This window comes from Pholis gunnellus, assembly GCF_910591455.1.
Source record: "Pholis gunnellus genome assembly, chromosome: 17".
In the NCBI taxonomy this organism is placed as follows: domain Eukaryota; kingdom Metazoa; phylum Chordata; class Actinopteri; order Perciformes; family Pholidae; genus Pholis; species Pholis gunnellus.
The window spans coordinates 216,440-239,436 of record NC_136544.1 but is presented as its reverse complement, the minus strand read 5'-3'; the positions used below and the strand labels follow the sequence as shown (position 1 = coordinate 239,436).

Below are 22,997 nucleotides of genomic sequence, written 5' to 3'. Positions count from 1 at the left end.
TGTCTGTTGCAGGTCCCAGTTCTGGTAGAAAGGGTCCAGAGGACCGAGCAGGGCTACCTCACTCCCCTGCTTCTGCTCTGTATGCTAAGCTAAGCTAACCTCCATCCATAATCCTCTCATCTAATTTACAGGAAAAAAGAAGAGAAAACAGATGAAACATTTCTCAAAATGTCGAGCTATTCCTCTTAGCTTGAAGTCGAATCGTACAATGCTGAGGCGACATTTGGGATTTGCTTCATCAGTTGTCAGAAACGTCTCATTATCTTTATTTAACAATATACATATATATATATATATATATATATATATATATATATATATATATATATATATATATATACACAGTATATGTCAACGGAACAGTGTCCTCGTCAACTCCACAGTGTAATAAAAATCCATAGTATAGTATGTCAAAAAATCATAAAAAGTCATAGGCTATCATGACTTTTGTGAACATATTTACAATGGCTTGCATTTTGGTTTCTTCAACAAATGACTAAGTGTAGTATGTCAAACAAGTAAACAGAAAAAGTCAGTATAGTATGTTAAAACATTGTTAAAATTCTATAGTATAGTATATCAAAAGAAAAGTTAAAAAAAGCATGCTAAAGTATTGTTTTGAACAAATTATTTCATGAAAAAAATAGTATATTATCTTGTAAAAGGTCTTAGGAAAGTCATAGTATAGTATGACATAACGGTCATAGTTTAATATTTTAAAAAAGCCATACTCTAGCTTTTTGAAAAAGTGATTGAAAAAGTGATAGTATAATATGTCTACAAAAGTCGTAGAAAATTACTTAGTATAATATGTATAAAAATGTCATAATACGGTCTAAGTATAGTCATAGAATAGGAATAGTCTGTCGAAAAACATGGTAAAGTATTCCGAAAATATGAAAAAGTCCTAAAAAAGTGATAGTATAGTACGTCGAATAAAAGGAAAGTGAAAGTTATAATACAGTATGTGTGGGGAAAAGAATCATAGTATGGTATGTTGAAAAAAGTCATAGGATAGTACCTTGAGGAAAATTTGTAAAAAAAGTTACAGTATACTATGGAATGTCAAAAAAGTCATGAAAAGGTCTTAGTAGTAGTAAAATGCAAATGCTCCAGTCAGAGCAGTGAAACGTGCCACGCAAACAAAAAAAATATTTTTGGAAAGACTTGTCTTAACTATTATACACCAAATAATTCAGTTCAAAACTGTTTTAAGGTCTTAAATCCATCAATTGACTGATTCCCAAACACAGGAGCAGGTGAGATTTGGGCTGTAGTTACCATACAGTACACAAGATGCAATATATTAGCACCTGAATATGAATTTGCAAACAGACAGCTTAACACTGTTAAAAGTATAATCTGTGGAGTTACTTGCAACAGTTTAAACTTTTGTTGTGACTCGTTGCATGTATGATTTAAAACATCTGCAAAGCAATAGACAAAATGTGTTTTTTGTAATATACAGTGTTATTTCATTACTGCTAATGGGTCATAATGTGTGGAGTTTTATGAAAACTGCCATGGAAAACATGGTGAACGCTGAACTAGCAAATAGTGAATTCATAAAAGGAGACATTATCTGCCCTTGAGAATAGAATGCTGGATGGAACTGGGTCACAGCCGGGTTCTACAATGACGCAGTAGAACATGTTCCCTATGGGGTCAGATCAGTCTCAATAATTGCAAATGCACACAGAAAGACTCACAAATGCAAACAGAAAGATTCACAAATGCGCACAGAACAATTCACAAATACATTCCAATGCACAAATAAATAAATTACGATTTATATAAATGTAAAAAAAAAATCACAAATATATTTCTGCATTTGTATGTATTTGTTTGTGGATTTGTATGTATTTGTGTGTGGATTTGTATGTATTTATTTGTGGATTGCACTGCATTCATTTGCAAATCGCTTCACATTCATGTACGGATTTTTGAGACTGTTCTGCCGTCGCTGGATTCACAAATGCGTTTTTTTCAACATAGACCTGTCTGTAGCCAATCAGATGTCAGCCTCATTTTCAACCAATCACATGAGCGCAGCTTCATACATATTCATACATATTGTAGCCGTCTGTGTTCACCCAGAGCTCTACGATACCTCATATCAGTAGTGTCTAGTATATAGTATAGTATAGTGTCTAGTGTATAGTATAGTGTCTAGTATATAGTATAGTATAGTGTCTAGTGTATAGTATAGTGTCTAGTATAGTATAGTGTCTAGTATATAGTATAGTATAGTGTCTGGTGTATAGTATAGTATAGTGTCTAGTGTAGTATAGTGTCTAGTATATAGTATAGTATAGTGTGGTGTATAGTATAGTATAGTGTCTGGTGTATAGTATAGTGTCTAGTGTATAGTATAGTGTCTAGTATAGTATAGTGTCTACTGTATAGTATAGTATAGTGTCTACTCTATAGTATAGTGTCTGGTGTATAGTATAGTGTCTAGTATAGTGTCTAGTGTATAGTATAGTGTCTGGTGTATAGTGTAGTGTCTAGTGTATAGTGTAGTGTATAGTATAGTGTCTAGTGTATACTATAGTGTAGTGTCTAGTGTATAATATAGTATAGTGTCTGGTGTATAGTATAGTGTAGTGTCTAGTGTCTAGTGTATAGTATAGTGTCTAGTGTATAGTAAAGTATAGTGTCTAGTGTATAGTGTAGTGTCTGCTGTATAGTGTAGTGTCTAGTGTATAGTATAGTGTCTAGTGTATAGTATAGTGTAGTGTCTGGTGTATAGTATAGTGTAGTGTATAGTATAGTGTAGTGTCTAGTGTATAGTATAGTGTAGTGTCTAGTGTAGTGTCTAGTGTATAGTGTAGTGTCTAGTGTATAGTATAGTATAGTGTCTAGTGTATAGTATAGTGTCTAGTGTATAGTATAGTGTAGTGTCTGGTGTATAGTATAGTGTAGTGTATAGTATAGTGTAGTGTCTAGTGTATAGTATAGTATAGTGTCTGGTGTATAGTATAGTAGTGTCTAGTGTATAGTATAGTATAGTATAGTGTCTAGTGTATACTATAGTGTAGTGTCTAGTGTATAGTATAGTGTAGAGTCTAGTGTATAATATAGTATAGTGTAGTGTCTAGTGTATAGTATAGTGTAGACTAGTGTCTAGTGTATAGTATAGTGTAGTGTCTAGTGTATAATATAGTATAGTGTCTAGTGTATAGTATAGTGTAGTGTCTAGTGTATAATATAGTATAGTGTCTAGTGTATAGTATAGTGTAGTGTCTAGTGTATAGTATAGTGTAGTGTCTAGTATATAGTGTAGTGTCTGGTGTATAGTGTAGTGTAGTGTCTGGTGTATAGTATAGTGTAGTGTCTAGTGTATAGTATAGTATAGTGTCTAGTATAGTGTAGTGTCTGGTGTATAGTATAGTGTCTGGTGTATAGTATAGTATAGTGTCTAGTGTATAGTATAGTGTATAGTGTATAGTATAGTGTAGTGTATAGTATAGTGTAGTGTCTAGTGCAGGGGTGGCCAACCAGTCAGAGACCAAGAGCCACATTTTTTACTGTGTTACTGCAAAGAGCCACATCATACACATGGGCACACATGAACATCACCCTATCCCTTCCTCACACACACACATACCTTTGCTCAGCCAGATTTATTGTAAATGTCACACACCAACATGATAATGACAGAAATGGACTCCTAAGACCACAGGCCAGTCATTTTCAACAATGAACATTGTGTGCACTGTCTCACACAGACAAACTCTCAGTTCAACCAAGTCCACAAACAAAAATATAATAATTTTGTAAATAACCAAATTCATGTGTGGCAAGCAATCTGTTGTTTTTCGTTGCATGTTTTGCCTGTTTTTCTGAGTTTATGTCTTTATTGTTTTTAAAACGAAATGCTTTTATTTTGAAAGCAGCTCTGAGAGTAATAGACGGAAGTGGTTTTGTGTGCGCAAGGAGAGAGAGTAACGGACAGAGAGTAACGGACAGAGAGTAACGGACAGAGAGAAAGACGGTTGGAGAGAGAGTAACGGACAGAGAGTAACGGACGGAGAGAAAGACGGTGGGAGAGAGAGTAACGGACAGAGAGTAACGGACGGAGAGAAAGACGGTTGGAGAGAGAGTAACGGACAGAGAGTAACGGACGGAGAGAAAGACGGTGGGACAGAGAGTAACGGACGGAGAGTAACGGACGGAGAGAAAGACGGTTGGAGAGAGAGTAACGGACAGAGAGTAACGGACGGGAGAAAGACGGTTGGAAATAGATACTAACGGTACGGGATGAGTACCCCCCCGAAGAGGCACAAGCTCTTAAGTTGTTTGTTGTTTGTTTGATTAATCAATAAATTACACAATCATCAGTTAAGTGTCGAACCATCATTCGGAGGGATACGCTACAAATTTACAATAGTGTTTTTATTTTACTATGCATGTTACTTAGTGGGACTTCTGGCATTCCTTGCCTTGAACAATCCTCTTCAAATCTGGCTTGTATTCCGTTGTTGCCACTGGAAGCAATTCTTTCACATGGGTGTCAGTCAGAACAGATCGATGCTTTGATTTCACGTGTTTCAGGGTAGAAAACACAGACTCGCAGACGTATGTTGACCCAAACATTGACAGTATCTTAAGCGCAGCCCGTTTGACATTGGGGTATTTTTTCATTGGCACACTTTTCCAGAACTCAATGGTCCCGTCCCTTAAAGCAGGTTTGAGTTGGTCCTCCTCACAAAGATCGATCATCTCCAACTCAGCCGCAGCCTCATCTGTGACTAGCGGGGCTTTCAAACAGTCCGTCTCGGCGTTAAATGGGTCGACGAGGAACGTAATCTGTGGCCGCACATGCGCGTTTGACGAAAATACCGTATTTAACTCAAGCGAAGCGAACACGCACATTAAAAAAACACAAATACAAACTTCGATATGAACGTAAGAGCCGCATGAAACCGGGCAAAGAGCCGCATGCGGCTCGGGAGCCGCGGGTTGGCCACCCCTGGTCTAGTGTATAGTGTAGTGTCTAGTGTATAGTATAGTGTCTAGTGTATAGTATAGTGTAGTGTCTAGTATAGTGTCTAGTGTATAGTATAGTGTCTAGTGTATAGTATAGTGTCTAGTGTATCGTATAGCATAGTGTCTAGTGTATAGTATAGTATAGTGTCTAGTGTATACTATAGTGTAGTGTCTAGTGTATAATATAGTATAGTGTCTGGTGTATAGTATAGTGTCTAGTGTATAGTATAGTATAGTGTCTAGTGTATAGTAAAGTATAGTGTCTAGTGTATAGTATAGTGTAGTGTCTAGTGTATAGTATAGTGTAGTGTCTGGTGTATAGTATAGTATAGTGTCTGGTGTATAGTATAGTATAGTGTCTAGTGTATAGTATAGTGTAGTGTATAGTATAGTGTAGTGTCTAGTGTATAGTATAGTGTCTAGTGTATAGTATAGTGTAGTGTCTAGTGTATAGTATAGTGTAGTGTCTAGTGTATAATATAGTATAGTGTCTAGTGTATAGTATAGTATAGTGTCTAGTGTATCGTATAGTATAGTGTAGTGTCTAGTGTATAGTGTAGTGTCTAGTATAGTGTAGTGTCTGGTGTATAGTATAGTGTATAGTATAGTGTAGTGTCTAGTGTATAGTATAGTGTCTAGTGTATAGTATAGTGTCTAGTGTATAGTATAGTGTATAGTGTATAGTATAGTGTAGTGTATAGTATACTGTAGTGTCTAGTGTATAGTGTAGTGTCTAGTGTATAGTATAGTGTCTAGTGTATAGTATAGTGTAGTGTCTAGTATAGTGTCTAGTGTATAGTATAGTGTCTAGTGTATAGTATAGTGTCTAGTGTATCGTATAGTATAGTGTCTAGTGTATAGTATAGTGCCTAGTGTATAGTATAGTATAGTGTCTTGTGTATAGTATAGTGTAGTGTCTGGTGTATAGTGTAGTGTAGTGTCTGGTGTATAGTATAGTGTAGTGTCTAGTGTATAGTATAGTATAGTGTCTAGTGTATAGTATAGTGTAGTGCCTGGTGTATAGTATAGTGTCTGGTGTATAGTATAGTGTCTAGTATAGTATAGTGTCTAGTGTATAGTATAGTGTAGTGTCTAGTGTATACTATAGTGTAGTGTCTAGTGTATAATATAGTATAGTGTCTTGTGTATAGTATAGTGTAGTGTCTAGTGTATAATATAGTATAGTGTCTAGTGTATAGTATAGTGTAGTGTCTAGTGTATAATATAGTATAGTGTCTAGTGTCTAGTATAGTGTAGTGTCTGGTGTATAGTATAGTGTAGTGTCTAGTGTATAATATAGTATAGTGTCTAGTGTATAGTATAGTGTAGTGTCTAGTGTATAATATAGTATAGTGTCTAGTGTCTAGTATAGTGTAGTGTCTGGTGTATAGTATAGTGTAGTGTCTAGTGTATAATATAGTATAGTGTCTAGTGTCTAGTATAGTGTAGTGTCTGGTGTATAGTATAGTGTAGTGTCTAGTGTATAATATAGTATAGTGTCTAGTGTATAGTATAGTGTAGTGTCTAGTGTATAGTATAGTGTAGTGTAGTGTCTAGTGTATAGTGTAGTGTCTAGTGTATAGTATAGTGTAGTGTAGTGTCTGGTGTATAGTATAGTGTAGTGTCTAGTGTATAGTATAGTATAGTGTCTAGTGTATAGTATAGTGTAGTGCCTGGTGTATAGTATAGTGTCTGGTGTATAGTATAGTGTCTAGTATAGTATAGTGTCTAGTGTATAGTATAGTGTAGTGTCTAGTGTATACTATAGTGTAGTGTCTAGTGTATAATATAGTATAGTGTCTTGTGTATAGTATAATGTAGTGTCTAGTGTATAATATAGTATAGTGTCTAGTATAGTGTAGTGTCTGGTGTATAGTATAGTGTAGTGTCTAGTGTATAATATAGTATAGTGTCTAGTGTATAGTATAGTGTAGTGTATAGTATAGTGTAGTGTAGTGTCTAGTGTATAGTGTAGTGTCTAGTGTATAGTATAGTGTAGTGTAGTGTCTGGTGTATAGTATAGTGTAGTGTCTAGTGTATAGTATAGTGCCTAGTGTATAGTGTAGTGTCTAGTATAGTGTAGTGTCTGGTGTATAGTATAGTGTATAGTGTAGTATAGTGTCTAGTGCAGGGGTGGCCAACCAGTCAGAGACCAAGAGCCACATTTTTTACTGTGTTACCGCAAAGAGCCACATCATACACATGGGCACACATGAACATCACCCTATCCCTTCCTCACACACACACATACCTTTGCTCAGCCAGATTTATTGTAAATGTCACACACCAATATGATAATGACAGAAATTGACTCCTAAGACCACAGGCCAGTCATTTTCAACAATGAACATTGTGTACACTGTCTCACACAGACAAACTCTCAGTTCAACCAAGTCCACAAACAAAAATATAATCATTTACAATAGTGTTTTTCTTTTACTATGCATGTTACTTAGTGGGACTTCTGGCATTCATTGCCTTGAACAATCCTCTTCAAATCTGGCTTGTATTCTGTTGTTGCCACTCGAAGCAATTCTTTCACATGGGTGTCAGTCAGAACAGATCGATGCTTTGATTTCACGTGTTTCAGGGTAGAAAACACAGACTCGCAGACGTATGTTGACCCAAACATTGACAGTATCTTAAGCGCAGCCCGTTTGACATTGGGGTATTTTTTCATTGGCACACTTTTCCAGAACTCAATGGTCCCGTCCCTTAAAGGTTTGAGTTGGTCCTCCTCACAAAGATCGATCATCTCCAACTCAGCCGCAGCCTCATCTGTGACTAGCGGGGCTTTCAAACAGTCCGTCTCGGCGTTAAATGGGTCGACGAGGAACGTAATCTGTGGCCGCACATGCGCGTTTGACGAAAATACCGTATTTAACTCAAGCGAAGCGAACACGAACATTAAAAAAACACAAATACAAACTTCGATATGAACATAAGAGCCGCATGAAACCGGGCAAAGAGCCGCATGCGGCTCGGGAGCCGCGGGTTGGCCACCCCTGGTCTAGTGTATAGTATAGTGTATAGTGTATAGTATAGTGTAGTGTATAGTGTAGTGTCTAGTATAGGGTCTAGTGTATAGTATAGTGTCTAGTGTATAGTATAGTGTCTAGTGTATCGTATAGTATGGTGTCTAGTGTATAGTATAGTGCCTAGTGTATAGTATAGTGTCTAGTATAGTATAGTGTTTAGTGTATAGTATAGTGTAGTGTCTAGTGTATACTATAGTGTAGTGTCTAGTGTATAATATAGTATAGTGTCTTGTGTATAATATAGTATAGTGCCTGGTGTATAGTATAGTGTCTGGTGTATAGTATAGTGTCTAGTATAGTATAGTGTTTAGTGTATAGTATAGTGTAGTGTCTAGTGTATACTATAGTGTAGTGTCTAGTGTATAATATAGTATAGTGTCTTGTGTATAGTATAGTGTAGTGTCTAGTGTATAATATAGTATAGTGTCTAGTGTATAGTATAGTGTAGTGTCTAGTGTATAGTATAGTGTAGTGTCTAGTGTATAATATAGTATAGTGTCTAGTGTATAGTATAGTGTAGTGTCTAGTGTATAGTATAGTGTAGTGTAGTGTCTAGTGTATAATATAGTATAGTGTCTAGTGTATAGTATAGTGTAGTGTCTAGTGTATAGTATAGTGTAGTATAGTGTAGTGTCTAGTGTATAGTATAGTGTCTAGTGTATAGTATAGTATAGTGTCTAGTGTATCGTATAGTATAGTGTCTAGTGTATAGTATAGTGCCTAGTGTATAGTATAGTGTAGTGTCTTGTGTATAGTATAGTGTAGTGTCTGGTGTATAGTGTAGTGTAGTGTCTGGTGTATAGTATAGTATAGTGTCTAGTGTATAGTATAGTGTAGTGCCTGGTGTATAGTATAGTGTCTGGTATATAGTATAGTGTCTAGTATAGTATAGTGTTTAGTGTATACTATAGTGTAGTGTATAATATAGTATAGTGTCTTGAGTATAGTATAGTGTAGTGTCTAGTGTATAATATAGTATAGTGTCTAGTGTATAGTATAGTGTAGTGTCTAGTGTATAGTATAGTGTAGTGTCTAGTGTATAATATAGTATAGTGTCTAGTGTATAGTATAGTGTAGTGTCTAGTGTATAGTAGTGTAGTATAGTGTAGTGTCTAGTGTATAGTATAGTGTCTAGTGTATAGTATAGTGTCTAGTGTATAGTATAGTGTAGTGTCTAGTGTATAATATAGTATAGTGTCTAGTGTATAGTATAGTGTAGTGTCTAGTGTATAGTATAGTGTCTAGTGTATAGTATAGTATAGTGTCTAGTGTATAGTATAATATAGTGTCTAGTGTAGTGTCTAGTGTCTGGTGTATAGTATAGTGTATACAGTATAGTGTCTGATTGTTGTGCTGTAGACCTGATGAGTAGCACCAGATCTTAATCAAGGCTTCATAGCAAAGGAGGTGAATACATATTCACACACAACTTCAGTTTTTAATAATTTTTATTAAGCAGAGTAGGTGACAGAGATTATATATATATATATATATATATATATATATTATGTTTCAATATAATTCATTGCAATTTCAAGTAGCCCAAACTACACATCACCATGGAATGTATTTAAGGTAACTCTTATTATTTCAATCTTAACAGGGAATTGAAGTCAACAGATTAATGTTAATGTGTTTTGGAGAACTGAACACAGAATACTGTATCATGCAAACAACTTTTAATACAGTAAGATTTAAATACATTGACAGTATAGAACAAATACAGTGAAGTCAGCAGAAGAAAGAATGGAAATATTATGAAATAGAAAATATATTTCAATGAAAGCAATGTGTACACACACACACACACACACACACACACACACACACACACACACACACACACACACACACACACACACACACACACACACACACACACACACACACACACACACACACACACACACACACACACACACACACACACACACACACACACACTACTGCTGAGCACACTGGTTCTCCATAGTGCTGTGGGAGCCGACATGGATCACCTCCACTGTTCTTTGTTGCTTTCTTCTCTCTTCTATCTTGTCCTCTATCTCCTCGTCTTTGGATACAGTCACAGGAGAGCTGAGGACCACACACACCACCCCATCAATTTAGTTTGATCTTAAAATATTAATAAATTCTAATACTGTTCGGAATTAATTATTTTGTATTATTCTTCATGACTTTGTAATGCAAAAAGAACCAATAAGAGCATCAATAAAGAACCAAACATAAGGACCAGCATGTCCCGTCCCTATGTGGGTCCCTGTTCACTTTCATCATGCGCACAAGGACACACACACACACACTCTTCCTCACGCCTCAGCTCCTCCAAGCGAGGACGGAGGAGCTGAAGCTGTCAAATGAGAAACTTTGTTCCACCCAAGACTGACTTAGGCAAGTACTTCAAACTGTGTGCCACATGTGGAGTGGCGGCATTTATACGTCACGTTTGATTTCATAAGCCTTTATTTGGCTTTAATTTGTTGCGTTGTAATTTGGGGAAATTGAGATGTTAATGTCAATGTTAATGTTTCAAATAGCTGTCGATAAACAACAGGTGCTTGCGTGTTTTGCTAAGTATGACGATGATGTGTTGTGTGTGTAGAGAGAGTAGCTAGAGTCATCGTGAAGTCAAAGTTCTTGGAGGGAAATGAGGCGGACCTCACTGGTGTCTCTGAGGTGAGCAGACGTGAAACACAGAAACCTACAAATAGCTTCTTACAGAATCAGCAGCACACTAAAGCCTGATGTTGAACTTATCTAAGTGTTCTGTACGCTTCAAAGGCCACAAAAGGACCCGACACCCGGCAGATGGACTGACCTGGGGTTGGGAATGGCAACAGGCTCTTCTCCACCGATCTTCACACACTTGGCAGGTGGTGCCTCAGGCTCTGAACCAAAAACACAAAATGGCAAAGTGATTAACGGTGCTACCACATCACAGAACATATATAGTGTATAGTGTGGGAAAACATTCTAAATGTAGCGTACACTTGAATTGATAGACTTTTTTTAATGTATTTGGCTGCTGCAGCACACTGCTTTGCCCCCATGCTGGTACTCCTGTCTGTTTCTCTGAACTGGTAGGTGATACACTGACTGTGGATAAGTACCTCATACAACCCCACTTCAATGTGTACTGTGTGTTCTTTTATGTAGAGCGACTGCACTCAATTCTAATCCACATTTCCCTCCTGCAGCACTAACTCCAGCGAACACACCTTGTGCAAAGCTCACTGCCTTAGCCGTACGATGAGAGTCCGCCTCAGGATGGGCAGTCTTTGTGACATCAGAGGAGAGTAAGGTGTCCACAGGGAACTTCTCTCTCCTTCTCTTCTTGATCACATGCTTTTTGGCATCTAGAGACAAAATATTGCAAGAGGCAGCAATGTCACAGTCGTACAATAACACAAAATGTACGTGCATCCATGTCATTACAAGCAACCGGTCTCTAACGTTCTGTCCATAAACACCAGAGACGTGTAGGTCGTGACCAATGAGCAGAAATGGGTTTCGTGTTCATCTCATTACCTTCCAGTTCATACTTGTGCTGCAGCTCTTCTACTCGTAGCTGCAGTCTTATCTTGTCGCTCTGAGTCTGCAGCAGGGAACAGAAATATACAAAGTGTTTCTGTAACTCACGGTTATGTTTGCATCTCGCGGTTAGTTCATCATCGTTAACAGCTACCATAGTCACCAACTACAACTTAGTGCTGCAACTTAGAGCTGAAGCAGTGCTGGACGGGCATCATTACTTCAGACACTTCCCAAGTTACCATGTTTCAGTGGTTGTGCTTTGTAATAATCATATCATGGATCTTTGTGTATCTAGCAGACAGAACAGACTGAACTAAACATGTTCACTGTGCTGCGGAGGACTCAAACATGTGCTCACAGTTCACTGAAGTACAACGCTGCCCTCTCTCCTTTTGGAAATCCCTCTCTTTGCAGTTTACTACTTTAGACTACAGAAGCCTAGAGGGTCAAGTGATAAGGAAACATTTCTGGTAATCCATTTTCAAAGTCTCATCTAAATTTTTGTTGCAAACTCCTTTTTTTCATGTGATTTTATTTCTGTAAGGATAAAGGTGTTGTGTTGCAACATACATTTTGGCTAACAAGAGACTGAAGTGCACAACTAGCCTATGGTTTGAATAGGATTTTGCCGTGCTCTTTAAACACAAGATACATATAACGTGTGTTAGCAAGTTTTGTAAATTAAACTGGCCTGGAAGAAAACATGAACGCATGTAGTCCTATTTAGAACGTGTAGTGGCGTACTTCCGCCTCTTGTGGCCGACATGAGTATTACAACAAACACACAATGATCTGACTAAAGGGGGTTTCACCTGTTTTTACAAATGAAAAAAAAAGAACTTACAAAAATGATTCTGGGAAAAAAAATATAAAAATGTACCTGAATTTGTTTTATTATAAAAAAGAAAACATTTTTTTTCTTCTTAATTTTGATTTGAATCAATATCTATTGGATGGTACTAGTTAGTGTTGCTTCCAGTTGCATTGCTCAGTGAGCGTAGGGTTCAGAATGTATGCAGGCAGAGCCGTTACCTGTTTGAGAAGACGCTCCGATGAGAAGAGCTTCCTCTCCAGCTCTAAAGCTCTCTGGCTCTCCGACAAAGACTTCATCCTCTGCAGGGAGAGCTCATCTCCCAGACGCTCTGCATCCTTACTGACCACGCACACCGAAGAGTTCAGGTTAACCAGCTTATTCAAGTTGGTTCCAGTGCCACCATATAGTTTCAAATCACTGCTCTAGGTTTGGGGTGTTATGTTTTAAAAGGGTATTTAGAAATCCCGATGGTAGGATTTCAATAGTGTCAAAAATACAGACACTTCTCTAACCATTAACACAGAACTTTATCTGAGATGACTCATTCCAACTGTGACTGAAATATTGTGAGAAGTTCAGAGACTTTCCATGTCTTAAGGCCAATCCCTTTTACATCCCTTTTTTTGTTAAAAAATAATGTAGTGGTTGAGATCATGAAAAGGGAAAAACTCTTCGAGACTCCGATGGCGTTTAGGTAAACAGACGTGATGAGCTTCATGTAATGACAGAATAGTGATGGCTAGCAACCCGTGCTCCTACCCTGCCAGAGGTGAGGCAACAAATGCTGCAACTTAGCTGCTGGACTTGGGAATCAGCCGTAACACAATATTGTAACATTAGATAGCTCGAAATATCAGCATACTAGCATTGTTTCTGCTGGTGATACAGAAAAGCTCTAAATTACATTGAAAAGACATGAAACTAAGGTAAAACAATGTTATCATAAGTCTTTGGCCTTCATTAACATGTCTGTTACTATATCTTTTTTTTTTTTTACTTTCCTCTGTTTATCCTATATTCTGTGTTTCTGTTGCAAGTGAATATTATTAACCACTGCAGATGAATTGTTCAAAATCATGGACACTGACTTTAGTCTGAAATGGGAGAACTGTACGGGGATCGGCACAATGTGCACACTGTATGACAGCTGTACAATGTAATTAAAGACACCATTGCTGCAGTAACCTACATAAAAACAAGACCCGTCAAAGGCCACATGTTTCCGTACTGTGTGAGTAGATTGGATCCCGTGAGTCGGTTTGTTTTACAGCGACAGTCACGTGGTAACGTTTGGTCCAAAATGTTGGAATTGCATAGTGTATACCATATCTGTAGTGACTAGTAGTCTTGTGTGTGTCGTCTCTGCCATCCTCTTCTTTGTGGCAATTCATGAAAAAAGGTTTACCAGACTACAGTGGACTTTAAGCGTTGAACAGTTTTGGTAGCTTTAAATGTGACTGCTGAATCATAGATGTAATAAACCAAACTGTTTGATAAAGTAAGGTGCAGTTCAACCCGAATGACTTGAGGCACGCAGAGGTGAACTCACACAGAGTTGTTGAGCTTCATTTTGAGCAGGTCAGTGTAGTAGGTTTCATCTCGGCCGTCACCACCTTCTGCTGGAGCCGGATTGGCTGGCTGAGACTTCAACATCATCTACACGCACATGTAATAATAATGTAATAATAATCCAGGTTTCAGATAATAGATTCTATTAAACAGAATTTGTGTTATCATTAAGACACTTTTATAAATACTTTGTTGTTGATGAAGCTTAAATCTCTCCAGAAGTTCTGCACAGCATCTGTACATTGTATTTCCACTTCTGGTATATAAGACTTCTAGGTTTTAGGAGCTCACCTCTACCTTCTCAAGTCTCTGCAGTTTAGTGATGAGGTACTGGATCTCTCCATTTTTCTCAGAGAGCATGGACTGGAGTCTCTCCAGCTGAGCGGGATCAGCCCTGGAACCCTGGAGCTGCATCAGAGTGGCTATCTGGACCTGCACAAGACGTCCAGTCCGTCATTCAAGTTACAAGCACACGGGACATTGTTCATAGCCGGTGTATTCGTCAAAGTGCACTGCACAACACACGGTACCTTCATGCGCTGCAGCTGCTGTTTGCTGAAGGCGTGTTGTTTCTGCAGAGACAGATACTGGACCTTCATACTGATGAGCTGTCTCTCCATCTGAGCACGCTTATCCTCCAACTGCAGCAGAAAAAACACAACATTGTGCACACTGATTTACATGGGGTCTTAAATAAACTAGCTTACCTTGTGTGCCAAAATATTTCGGCGCACGATGATGTTCTTAACGGTATAACGTTGAAGTTACAGAGAATTATTGTCAATTTGGAAATATTGAGACCGTGTAGAAGATTTTAAGATGTTACTTTAAACGGCTCAAGCCTTTCTGAAGTGGAAGTTGGAGGTATTAATCACACAGCCTTCACGAGAACTGATTAATGTACGCTCTCTTCAAAGACACCAAAGACTCTGCCGCTCCTGTCCATAAGAGTTAGCATAAACTAGCAACGTTAGCATTAGCTAATTGCAGACAGATTCAGACTCCTCGGCCGTTAATTAAAAAAAAGATTGAGTAGAGTTTTGAAACAGCTACAATGAAATGCTGACAATGAAAGTTCAGAGACAGACGAACCTTTAAAAGCTGGAGAGCAGTCGTCAGTTGAGCCGCTTAGCGGTGCAACTTCTAGCAAAACTAAAAAGACGTTAGCAGGCTAGCTACATCAATCTGAGGTTTACCGTCACGGGGCCAGAGGAACAAGAAGGCTCTTCTGTTGTGAAATTGTTGCCCAAGGACACATGGACATGGACTAGCGAAGCTGGGATCGAACCGCCGATCCTCTGATTGCAGGACGACCCTGCTCTACTACGCTTTAAGCTATTTAGTTTTCTACGTCACCAAAGACAAAGCCTTCCTTGCTGTTCCATCATTGGCAGCTCAGTTTGGTTTTTACCTCTGCGAACAGAGAGTTCCCTTTGCTGTTGGGATCTTGGGCCTGCTGCAGAACCTGGTCCAATTGGATCTGGAGGTCTCGGTTCGCATCGCGAGATTTCTGCGGAGACAGAGAGAGACGCAAAGACGTACAGCATGAGCATACAGACCGTGTGTTCACATGTATTCGCAGTAAGTGATCCGGCTACACTCTGATGAAGGGAGAGATCATTTCACGTAGTGTACAGTGTTGAGGTATCCACCAAAAACGTCTGAGACACACTACACCCAAAACCGATCTCTCTGGTCTTCTACATATGTGGAGAATTTAAGAATTAAAAGCATTATTTAGTAGAATTTATAACACCCTTAGTGGTGATTAGAGGTGTCACAATAATAAAAAAAGGTAAAATATGTTAGTCACAAAATATTTACTAAAGGATGAATTATATGTTTGTAATATGTTTACATGAAGGATGTTATAGGTTACAGTATATTGACATATTGAATGTATTGAAATCATGAAAGCATAATCACTGGAGGATTTAAACACTGAAGAATAGCCATCAGGGAAAGTTAAGGAATTGAAGGCGAGGCTTTTCGGAGACAACTGATGAGAAGCAGACTGCCATAAAACAACAGAGAGGACTCCTGGGTAACACCATGCGGTCGCAGGTCAGAGGTGATGTCAGAGGTGATGTCACAAGGAGCCCAGCCACAGAGATGAGCAGTGGATCGATGAAGGAGGGGTCAGAGCGATTGGAAGCCAATCACTGACCCCAGAAGACGGCCTTTGTGTTTTACGACAGATTTCGGACACTTTACGACCATCAAAGGACATAAAAGGAATGTTTGAGAGAGCGTGCGGGAGGCCATGGCACTTCGTTTTTCAGAACCCGACTAGGTCGGACCTGTGAGTGGAGTTGCACGTGGTCTCTGCTCTCGAGATGCATACTATCGATAGTGTATTTTAGATTGTAATTGTCATCATCAGTTTACAGTTTTCATCGTTTAATTAAATACCGTTTTGAATTTGGACCGGATCGAGTTACTTTATGATGCGCCTGCGCAGAAAGAAGTAAACACAGCAGCGGCCTTGCGATTCCTCCAGTAGCTTCAGCCTCAACACACACAGTGGGTACGGAAAGTATTCAGACACCTTTACATTTTTCACTCTTTGTTTCATTGCAGCCATTTGCTAAAATCAAAAAAGTTCATTTTATTTCTCATTAATGTACACTCAGCACCCCATCTTGACAGAAAAAAACAGAAATGTAGAAAACTTTGCAAATTTATTAAAAAAGAAAAACTGAAATATCACATGGTCATAAGTATTCAGACCCTTTGCTGTGACACTCATATTTAACTCACATGCTGTCCATTTCTTCTGATCCTCCTTGAGATGGTTCTACTCCTTCATTGGAGTCCAGCTGTGTTTAATTAAACTGATTGGACTTGATTAGGAAAGGCACACACCTGTCTATATAAGACCTTACAGCTCACAGTGCATGTCAGAGCAAATGAGAATCATGAGGTCGAAGGAACTGCCCAAGGAGCTCAGAGACAGAATTGTGGCAAGGCACAGATCTGACCAAGGTTACAAAAGAATTTCTGCAGCACTCAAGGTTCCTAAGAGCACAGTGGCCTCCATAATCCTTAAATGGAAGAAGTTTGGGACAACCAGAACTCTTCCTAGACATGGCCGTCCAGCCAAACTGAGCAATCGTGGGAGAAGAGCCTTGGTGAGAGAGGTAAAGAAGAACCCAAAGATCACTGTGGCTGAGCTCCAGAGATGCAGTAGGGAGATGGGAGAAAGTTCCAAAAAGTCAACTATCACTGCAGCCCTCCACCAGTCGGGGCTTTATGGCAGAGTGGCCCGACGGAAGCCTCTCCTCAGTGCAAAACATATGAAAGCCCGCATAGAGTTTGCCAAAAAACACAGAAGGACTCCCAGACTATGAGAAATAAGATTCTCTGGTCTGATGAGACCAAGATTGAACTTTTTGGCGTTAATTCTAAGCGGTATGTGTGGAGAAAACCAGGCACTGCTCATCACCTGCCCAATACAATCCCAACAGTGAAACATGGTGGTGGCAGCATCATGCTATGGGGTGTTTTTCAGCTGCAGGGACAGGACGACTGGTTGCAATTGAAGGAAAGATGAATGCGGCCAAATACAGAGATATCCTGGAAGAAAACCTCTTCCAGAGTGCTCTGGACCTCAGACTGGGCCGAAGGTTCACCTTCCAACAAGACAATGACCCTAAGCACACAGCTAAAATAACAAAGGAGTGGCTTCGGAACAACTCTGTGACCATTCTTGACTGGCCCAGCCAGAGCCCTGACCTAAACCCAATTGAGCATCTCTGGAGAGACCTGAAAATGTCTGTCCACCAACGTTCACCATCCAACCTGACGAAACTGAAGAGGATCTGCAAGGAAGAATGGCAGAGGATCCCCAAATCCAGGTGTGAAAAACTTGTTGCATCATTCGCAAGAAGACTCATGGCTGTACTAGCTCAAAAGGGTGCTTCTACTCAATACTGAGCAAAGGGTCTGAATACTTATGACCATGTGATATTTCAGTAGGGCTGCAACAAAGAAACGATAAAATCGATTATTAAAAGAGTTGGCAACGAATTTCATTATCGATTCGTTGTGTCGCGCGATTATTACGCCACTCAACAAGTCGCGGAGATGTGTGAGTGTTCACAGTAGCTCGGAATAACGGAACAGGACTTCGGTTCTGTAGCTGACGGGCGTATAAACGTTGCCATGACAACACCGGAAGTTGATTTACGCGATTTGTATTATTTTTTGTTTATTTCTGCAATTATAATAATTACATTTACTGCCATTTTGGGTACCTTGTGTTAAACTCGTAACCGTTTTGCAGTTGTTTTACTTATGATAGACGAGCTTTTGTTTTTGTAACGTGACCATTAAACCGGAAGTTAAGGGGAGCTCAGAAAGATGAGAAATGGCGGGAGAAAACAGCGAACTTTTTCTTCCCCGTCTGATATTATACTGCTGGTCTACCAGAACACGGTGACGTTTATTCAGTTCACTCATTAAAGTACTGTTATACTTGTAGGTGATGAGAGACAGAGTATTTGTTTCTTTGTTGTTTGTACATGAAGCTGTTTTGTGTGTTCCCGGTGTTCCATGAGAGGACAATAATAAACGTGAACATCAGGAAGAATCGTGGACTCTTTATGACCAGTGTGGCTACAGGTTCTATTTTGTGGGTTTTTCTCTGAACTGGGGCCATGATTAAGAGGGACGGCCGGGGAAACCTCACCCGGCCCGTACACGGAGAGGATTGACAGGTTGATGCTCTTTCTCCATTCTGTGGGTGGTGGTGCATGGCCGTTCTTAGTTGGTGCAGCGATTTGTCTGGTTCATTCCGATAACGAACGAGACTCCGGCATGCTAACTAGTTACGCGGCCTCGTGCGGTCGCCGTCCAACTTCTTTAGGTGTGTTCACATCAAACGCGATGAACGCGGCGTGAATCTCATTCATCGCGTCATTCGCGCCGCCGGTATCACCGGGGACTATTTGTGTTCATTCACGTGCATCACGCTGGACGCGCCGGAGATATCTGGGACTTCCACAACACATACTAAGCAGAAATAGAGGTGATTTTTTCCACGGTTAATGGCGGACAGTTGAACGGCTTTCAGGCCGATAAGCCACGCCCCCTCTCCGGCGCGTCCAGCGCGATGAACGCGGCGTGCATTTGGTGTGATGCACGCTTAGAGGGACAAGTGGCGTTCAGCCTCACGAGATTGAGCAACAGGTCTGTGATGCCCTTAGATGTCCGGGGTTGCACGCGCGCCACACTGATGGATCAGCGCGTGTCTACCCTTCAATGAGAGGCGTGGGTAAACCCGCTGAACCCCACTCCTGATATTAGTCCATTTATTTTTTTAAATAATGACTTTAACAGCTCAGGGATGTTCGAGCAACCTGTTTGTGCACTTTGTGAAGATGTGTTGCACTGTGAATGTGCACTGTCAGTTCTGTTTTTGATTAAAGGGTTGGAAATGAATGCTTTTTTGATCTGATTAATCGAACAAATAATCGACAGATTAATCGATCGTTAGTTGCAGCCCTATATTTCAGTTTTTCTTTTTGAATAAATTTGCAAAAATGTCTACATTTCTCTTTTTTTCTGTCAAGATGGGGTGCTGAGTGTACATTAATGAGAAATAAAATGTACTTTTTTGATTTTAGCAAATGGCTGCAATGAAACAAAGAGTGAACATTTTAAAGGGGTCTGAATACTTTCCGTACCCACTGTATGTAATCATATGTGCTTCTATGTTGACTGAATGGAAAATATAAGTGAATCAGTGAATATTGGGTTTAACTTCCTCTGACCTGATGATTGTCAGAGTATAGGTAACGGGCTGTAAATGCAGAAACTTTGCTTTTGAAACTGCTTTGAAGTGCAACGGGAGAGTAGAGAAGGTTTAGCTTGTCATCGTTTCCTCTAAAGCGACTGAAGTGAGGACGATGACGAGGTAGCTATAAAATCCAGGGGTGTACCGAGGTCCAACACCATTTTAAGACATCAAGTATTGACCGTCGGCAGTCCAGTCAATGTTGGAATCAACCTTCAGCGGCCTGTGTTGATCAGACCTGATGGCCTAAAGCATATCAACGTGCACACGAGCACAGCTGATGTGCGTTTACCTGCAATGCAGTGAACCAGGAAACAGCCTCCTTCTCCCGCTCCTCTTTCTCCTCAGTGCTTTGCTCCAGGCGGCGCTGCAGGCTGCTACTGGTCAGCTCCAGCTGCTGCTCTTTGTACCGAGACTCCTTTAGCGTCTGGTCTGACTCCACCTGGTAGATGGGACTCATTAATACAGGATCGGAAAGAGCAGCAGATTACAGTACAAGAAGTTTAAGGCTGCAGAATGTAGGCGATTAGGATTACATTCTCACTGAATAACGGTACAAAAACAGATCAACTCCAGATAAACCTGGTTTCCAGCTCTGCTCCCGCTCACCATAATGCTCTCCAGCTCCATGATCTTCATCTGCACCTCCATCATCTCAGACGTCATGGAGCTCTGGTTGTGTTCGCTTAAACCTCGCAGCTCCTCCGTCTTGTTATTCAGAGTCTCGGTCTGCACCTCGAGTTTGTGTTTCAGCTGTTGCTCACTCAGCTGGGATTCCTCCAGGGTGGACTGCAAACTCAGCATCTGGGACAACACACAGGAGAAACGTGTTCGGCAACACCACGGGGATCACAATGTTTGCTGTTAATTACCTCGACTGTGGCGGCCCGACAAAGTCGCTTTTAGCCCATCATGGGATCATAATCAACCGAAAATAATACAAGTTTACGTTCTGCATTCAAAATGTTGCAGCTGGTTAAGTTGGAGCTAATTTTAACTACTTTATTTCCTTAATAATTAGGCCATATACTACTTAATAAATCATAGTATAATAAATCATATATTAGTTCATTTATAGTTTCTAGAAAGAGTGCGAATCTGCAAAGTAGCCTAACTAGTAACTAATATTGTCAAATGAATGTAGTGAGGTTACAAATATATTTCTCTCTGAGATGTAGTGGACTGGTAGTGTAAAATGACATGAAATGGAAATACTCTTCTAAAGTAGGCTACAAGTACCTCAAAATGTTACTTAAGTACAATACTTAAATGTACTTAGTTACATTCCACCACTGCTAAATCAAGAGCACACAATTGTTTACAACAGCACCAGGTTCTCTCAAGGTGGTGCACCTGCGCTTAACATTCAAGAGCACACAGTTGTCATTTGATTGAGCACGCTAGAGTGTCAACGGTCCACCCACCAGCCTCACAAATCTCTCTCTCTCTCTCTCTCTCTCTCTCTCTCTCTCTCTCTCTCTCTCTCTCTCTCTCTCTCTCTCTCTCTCTCTCTCTCTCTCTCTCTCTCTCTCTCTCTCTCTCTCTCTCTCTCTCTCTCTCTCTCTCTCTCTCCAAACTTTATACAAATCTGTATCATTATGTCGTTATCTCCTCCTCCTCCTCCTCCTCCTCCTCCTCCTCCTCTCTGCAAATGTACACTCCCGCGATCAAATTTGCACGAGTAACGCAAGGCGCAAACTTGCTCTGCGTATGGTGTGAACGCAGCATTAAAAAGGAGTAGTGCTGATTTCAAAGAAAACGCAGTGGCGTATACAACACTAATGATGGCTCTACTATCGCCAAGTGTGCCAGTAAAGCATGACAGTGAGCCATCATCAATGTCATCAGCAACACCTGTGCTTTTCGTACTATGACCTTTAATAACGTCTGCAGTGAAGACCAGACCAGACCGCAGCTTGTTGTACCTTCTTGTTGAGCTCCTTGAACGCTGTGCTGTGGCTCCTCTCCAGGTGCATTTGTTGGTCCTCGAGCTGCCGTGTCTGCTGGTTCTTCACACAGTCGAGGTCTGACTGCAGCGAGTTCAGCATCCGGGTCTTTAACTCCACTTCCTTCTGAAGGGAGTACTTCTCTTGCTCGAGGGTCTTTGACAAATAAAAACGGGTATAGGAGGTTTGAAACAATTCAGAGTAATCCACAGACCGACCTGCAAGCAGCGCTCCAAGGCTGTACAGTGCAAGCATTGGTGTGCTGATGTGGGAAACTAAGTGAGCACACCAGTGCAAAGGACTAGAACCAATGAGTCAGACCAGTAGGAGTGGATAATAATATTCATTTTAATTACATTTTAGATTTGTTTCCAGTTTATATAGTGACCTTGCTGTTGAAAACATCACTGGTATTCTCTAGAAACAATATGTTGTTCTAAATATTGATAAATTCTACTCCTTTTCTAATTAAATTACTGTAGTTACTTTAGTATATATATATATATATATATAAATATGTCTATATCCCATATCCTTATTTCAAAAGGCAAAAAGCACCTGAGACTCTATATTGTTTGAAAGGGATGCATTCATGAAGCACAATGCATGGCCGTCCTGTCTTAGTCAATTATGTAGTAATCTCCTAGTTAGGTCAGTTTGTGCCTGCATCGTATGCCTACTGCATGTTAAACGTTTAATAAAAAGATCAGAAGAGAATGTTCGACTGTTAACAGTTCTGTTCTGGTGGTTGCAAAGCAGCAACTACCGTTAGTTGTGTCATTTTGTCCGATTTGGCTAAATTGAGCCTCTGTGGTGCGGGCGTCATACCTCCAGAGCGTTGGTCATCTCCACCCTCTGTTCGTCCAGTCTGGTCTGCATTTCCATCTGCTGGTTGAGGAGATCCAGACCAGCTCGGGCGGCCTGCTGGACCTGCTCCTCCTTCTCCCACAGCTGGCTCCTCAGGCGCTGCATCTCCTCTTCTGCTGCCATCTGTTGAGTGGTGAGTGGATAGGGAGGTTTGTAAAACCTTTGTGCTTCCAGTGCAGTGCTGTACAACCCAGCACGGGCCTCACAAATTAAAGGGAATGATTTTGTGGATTTGTCATATTCGAGGATAGCAGTTACCACTTTGGTGAGATATATTACATATTTATTATTTTAGAGTTGAGCTTTTTTAGTCATTTTGGTGAACTCAGTGTAATATTTATATTTAAATGTTGACGGTATTTGTATTGTGTTTTATCTTTCATAGATCGGATGGTAGTGTTCCTGTGGAGAGGGTGCAAAGACCGGGGGGGGGGGGGGGG

The 22,997-nt window shown here is 40.0% G+C and overlaps 1 protein-coding gene across 1 annotated transcript; it reads right to left on the bottom strand.

Annotated features, from left to right (window-relative positions):
* Window positions 1–9,942: 9,942 nt before the first annotated feature.
* spdl1 (spindle apparatus coiled-coil protein 1) lies at window positions 9,943–22,680 on the bottom strand (the record flags this gene model as incomplete). Its single annotated transcript, XM_079176896.1, has 13 exons — window positions 9,943–10,106; window positions 10,849–10,918; window positions 11,249–11,386; window positions 11,559–11,625; window positions 12,597–12,717; window positions 13,928–14,034; window positions 14,239–14,379; window positions 14,478–14,588; window positions 15,359–15,457; window positions 20,037–20,186; window positions 20,354–20,548; window positions 21,670–21,846; window positions 22,519–22,680. 13 exons carry the CDS (start codon window positions 22,678–22,680, stop codon window positions 9,974–9,976), a joined length of 1,671 nt encoding a protein of 556 aa, XP_079033022.1. The 3' UTR covers window positions 9,943–9,973.
* Between the last annotated feature and the right edge of the window lie 317 nt (window positions 22,681–22,997).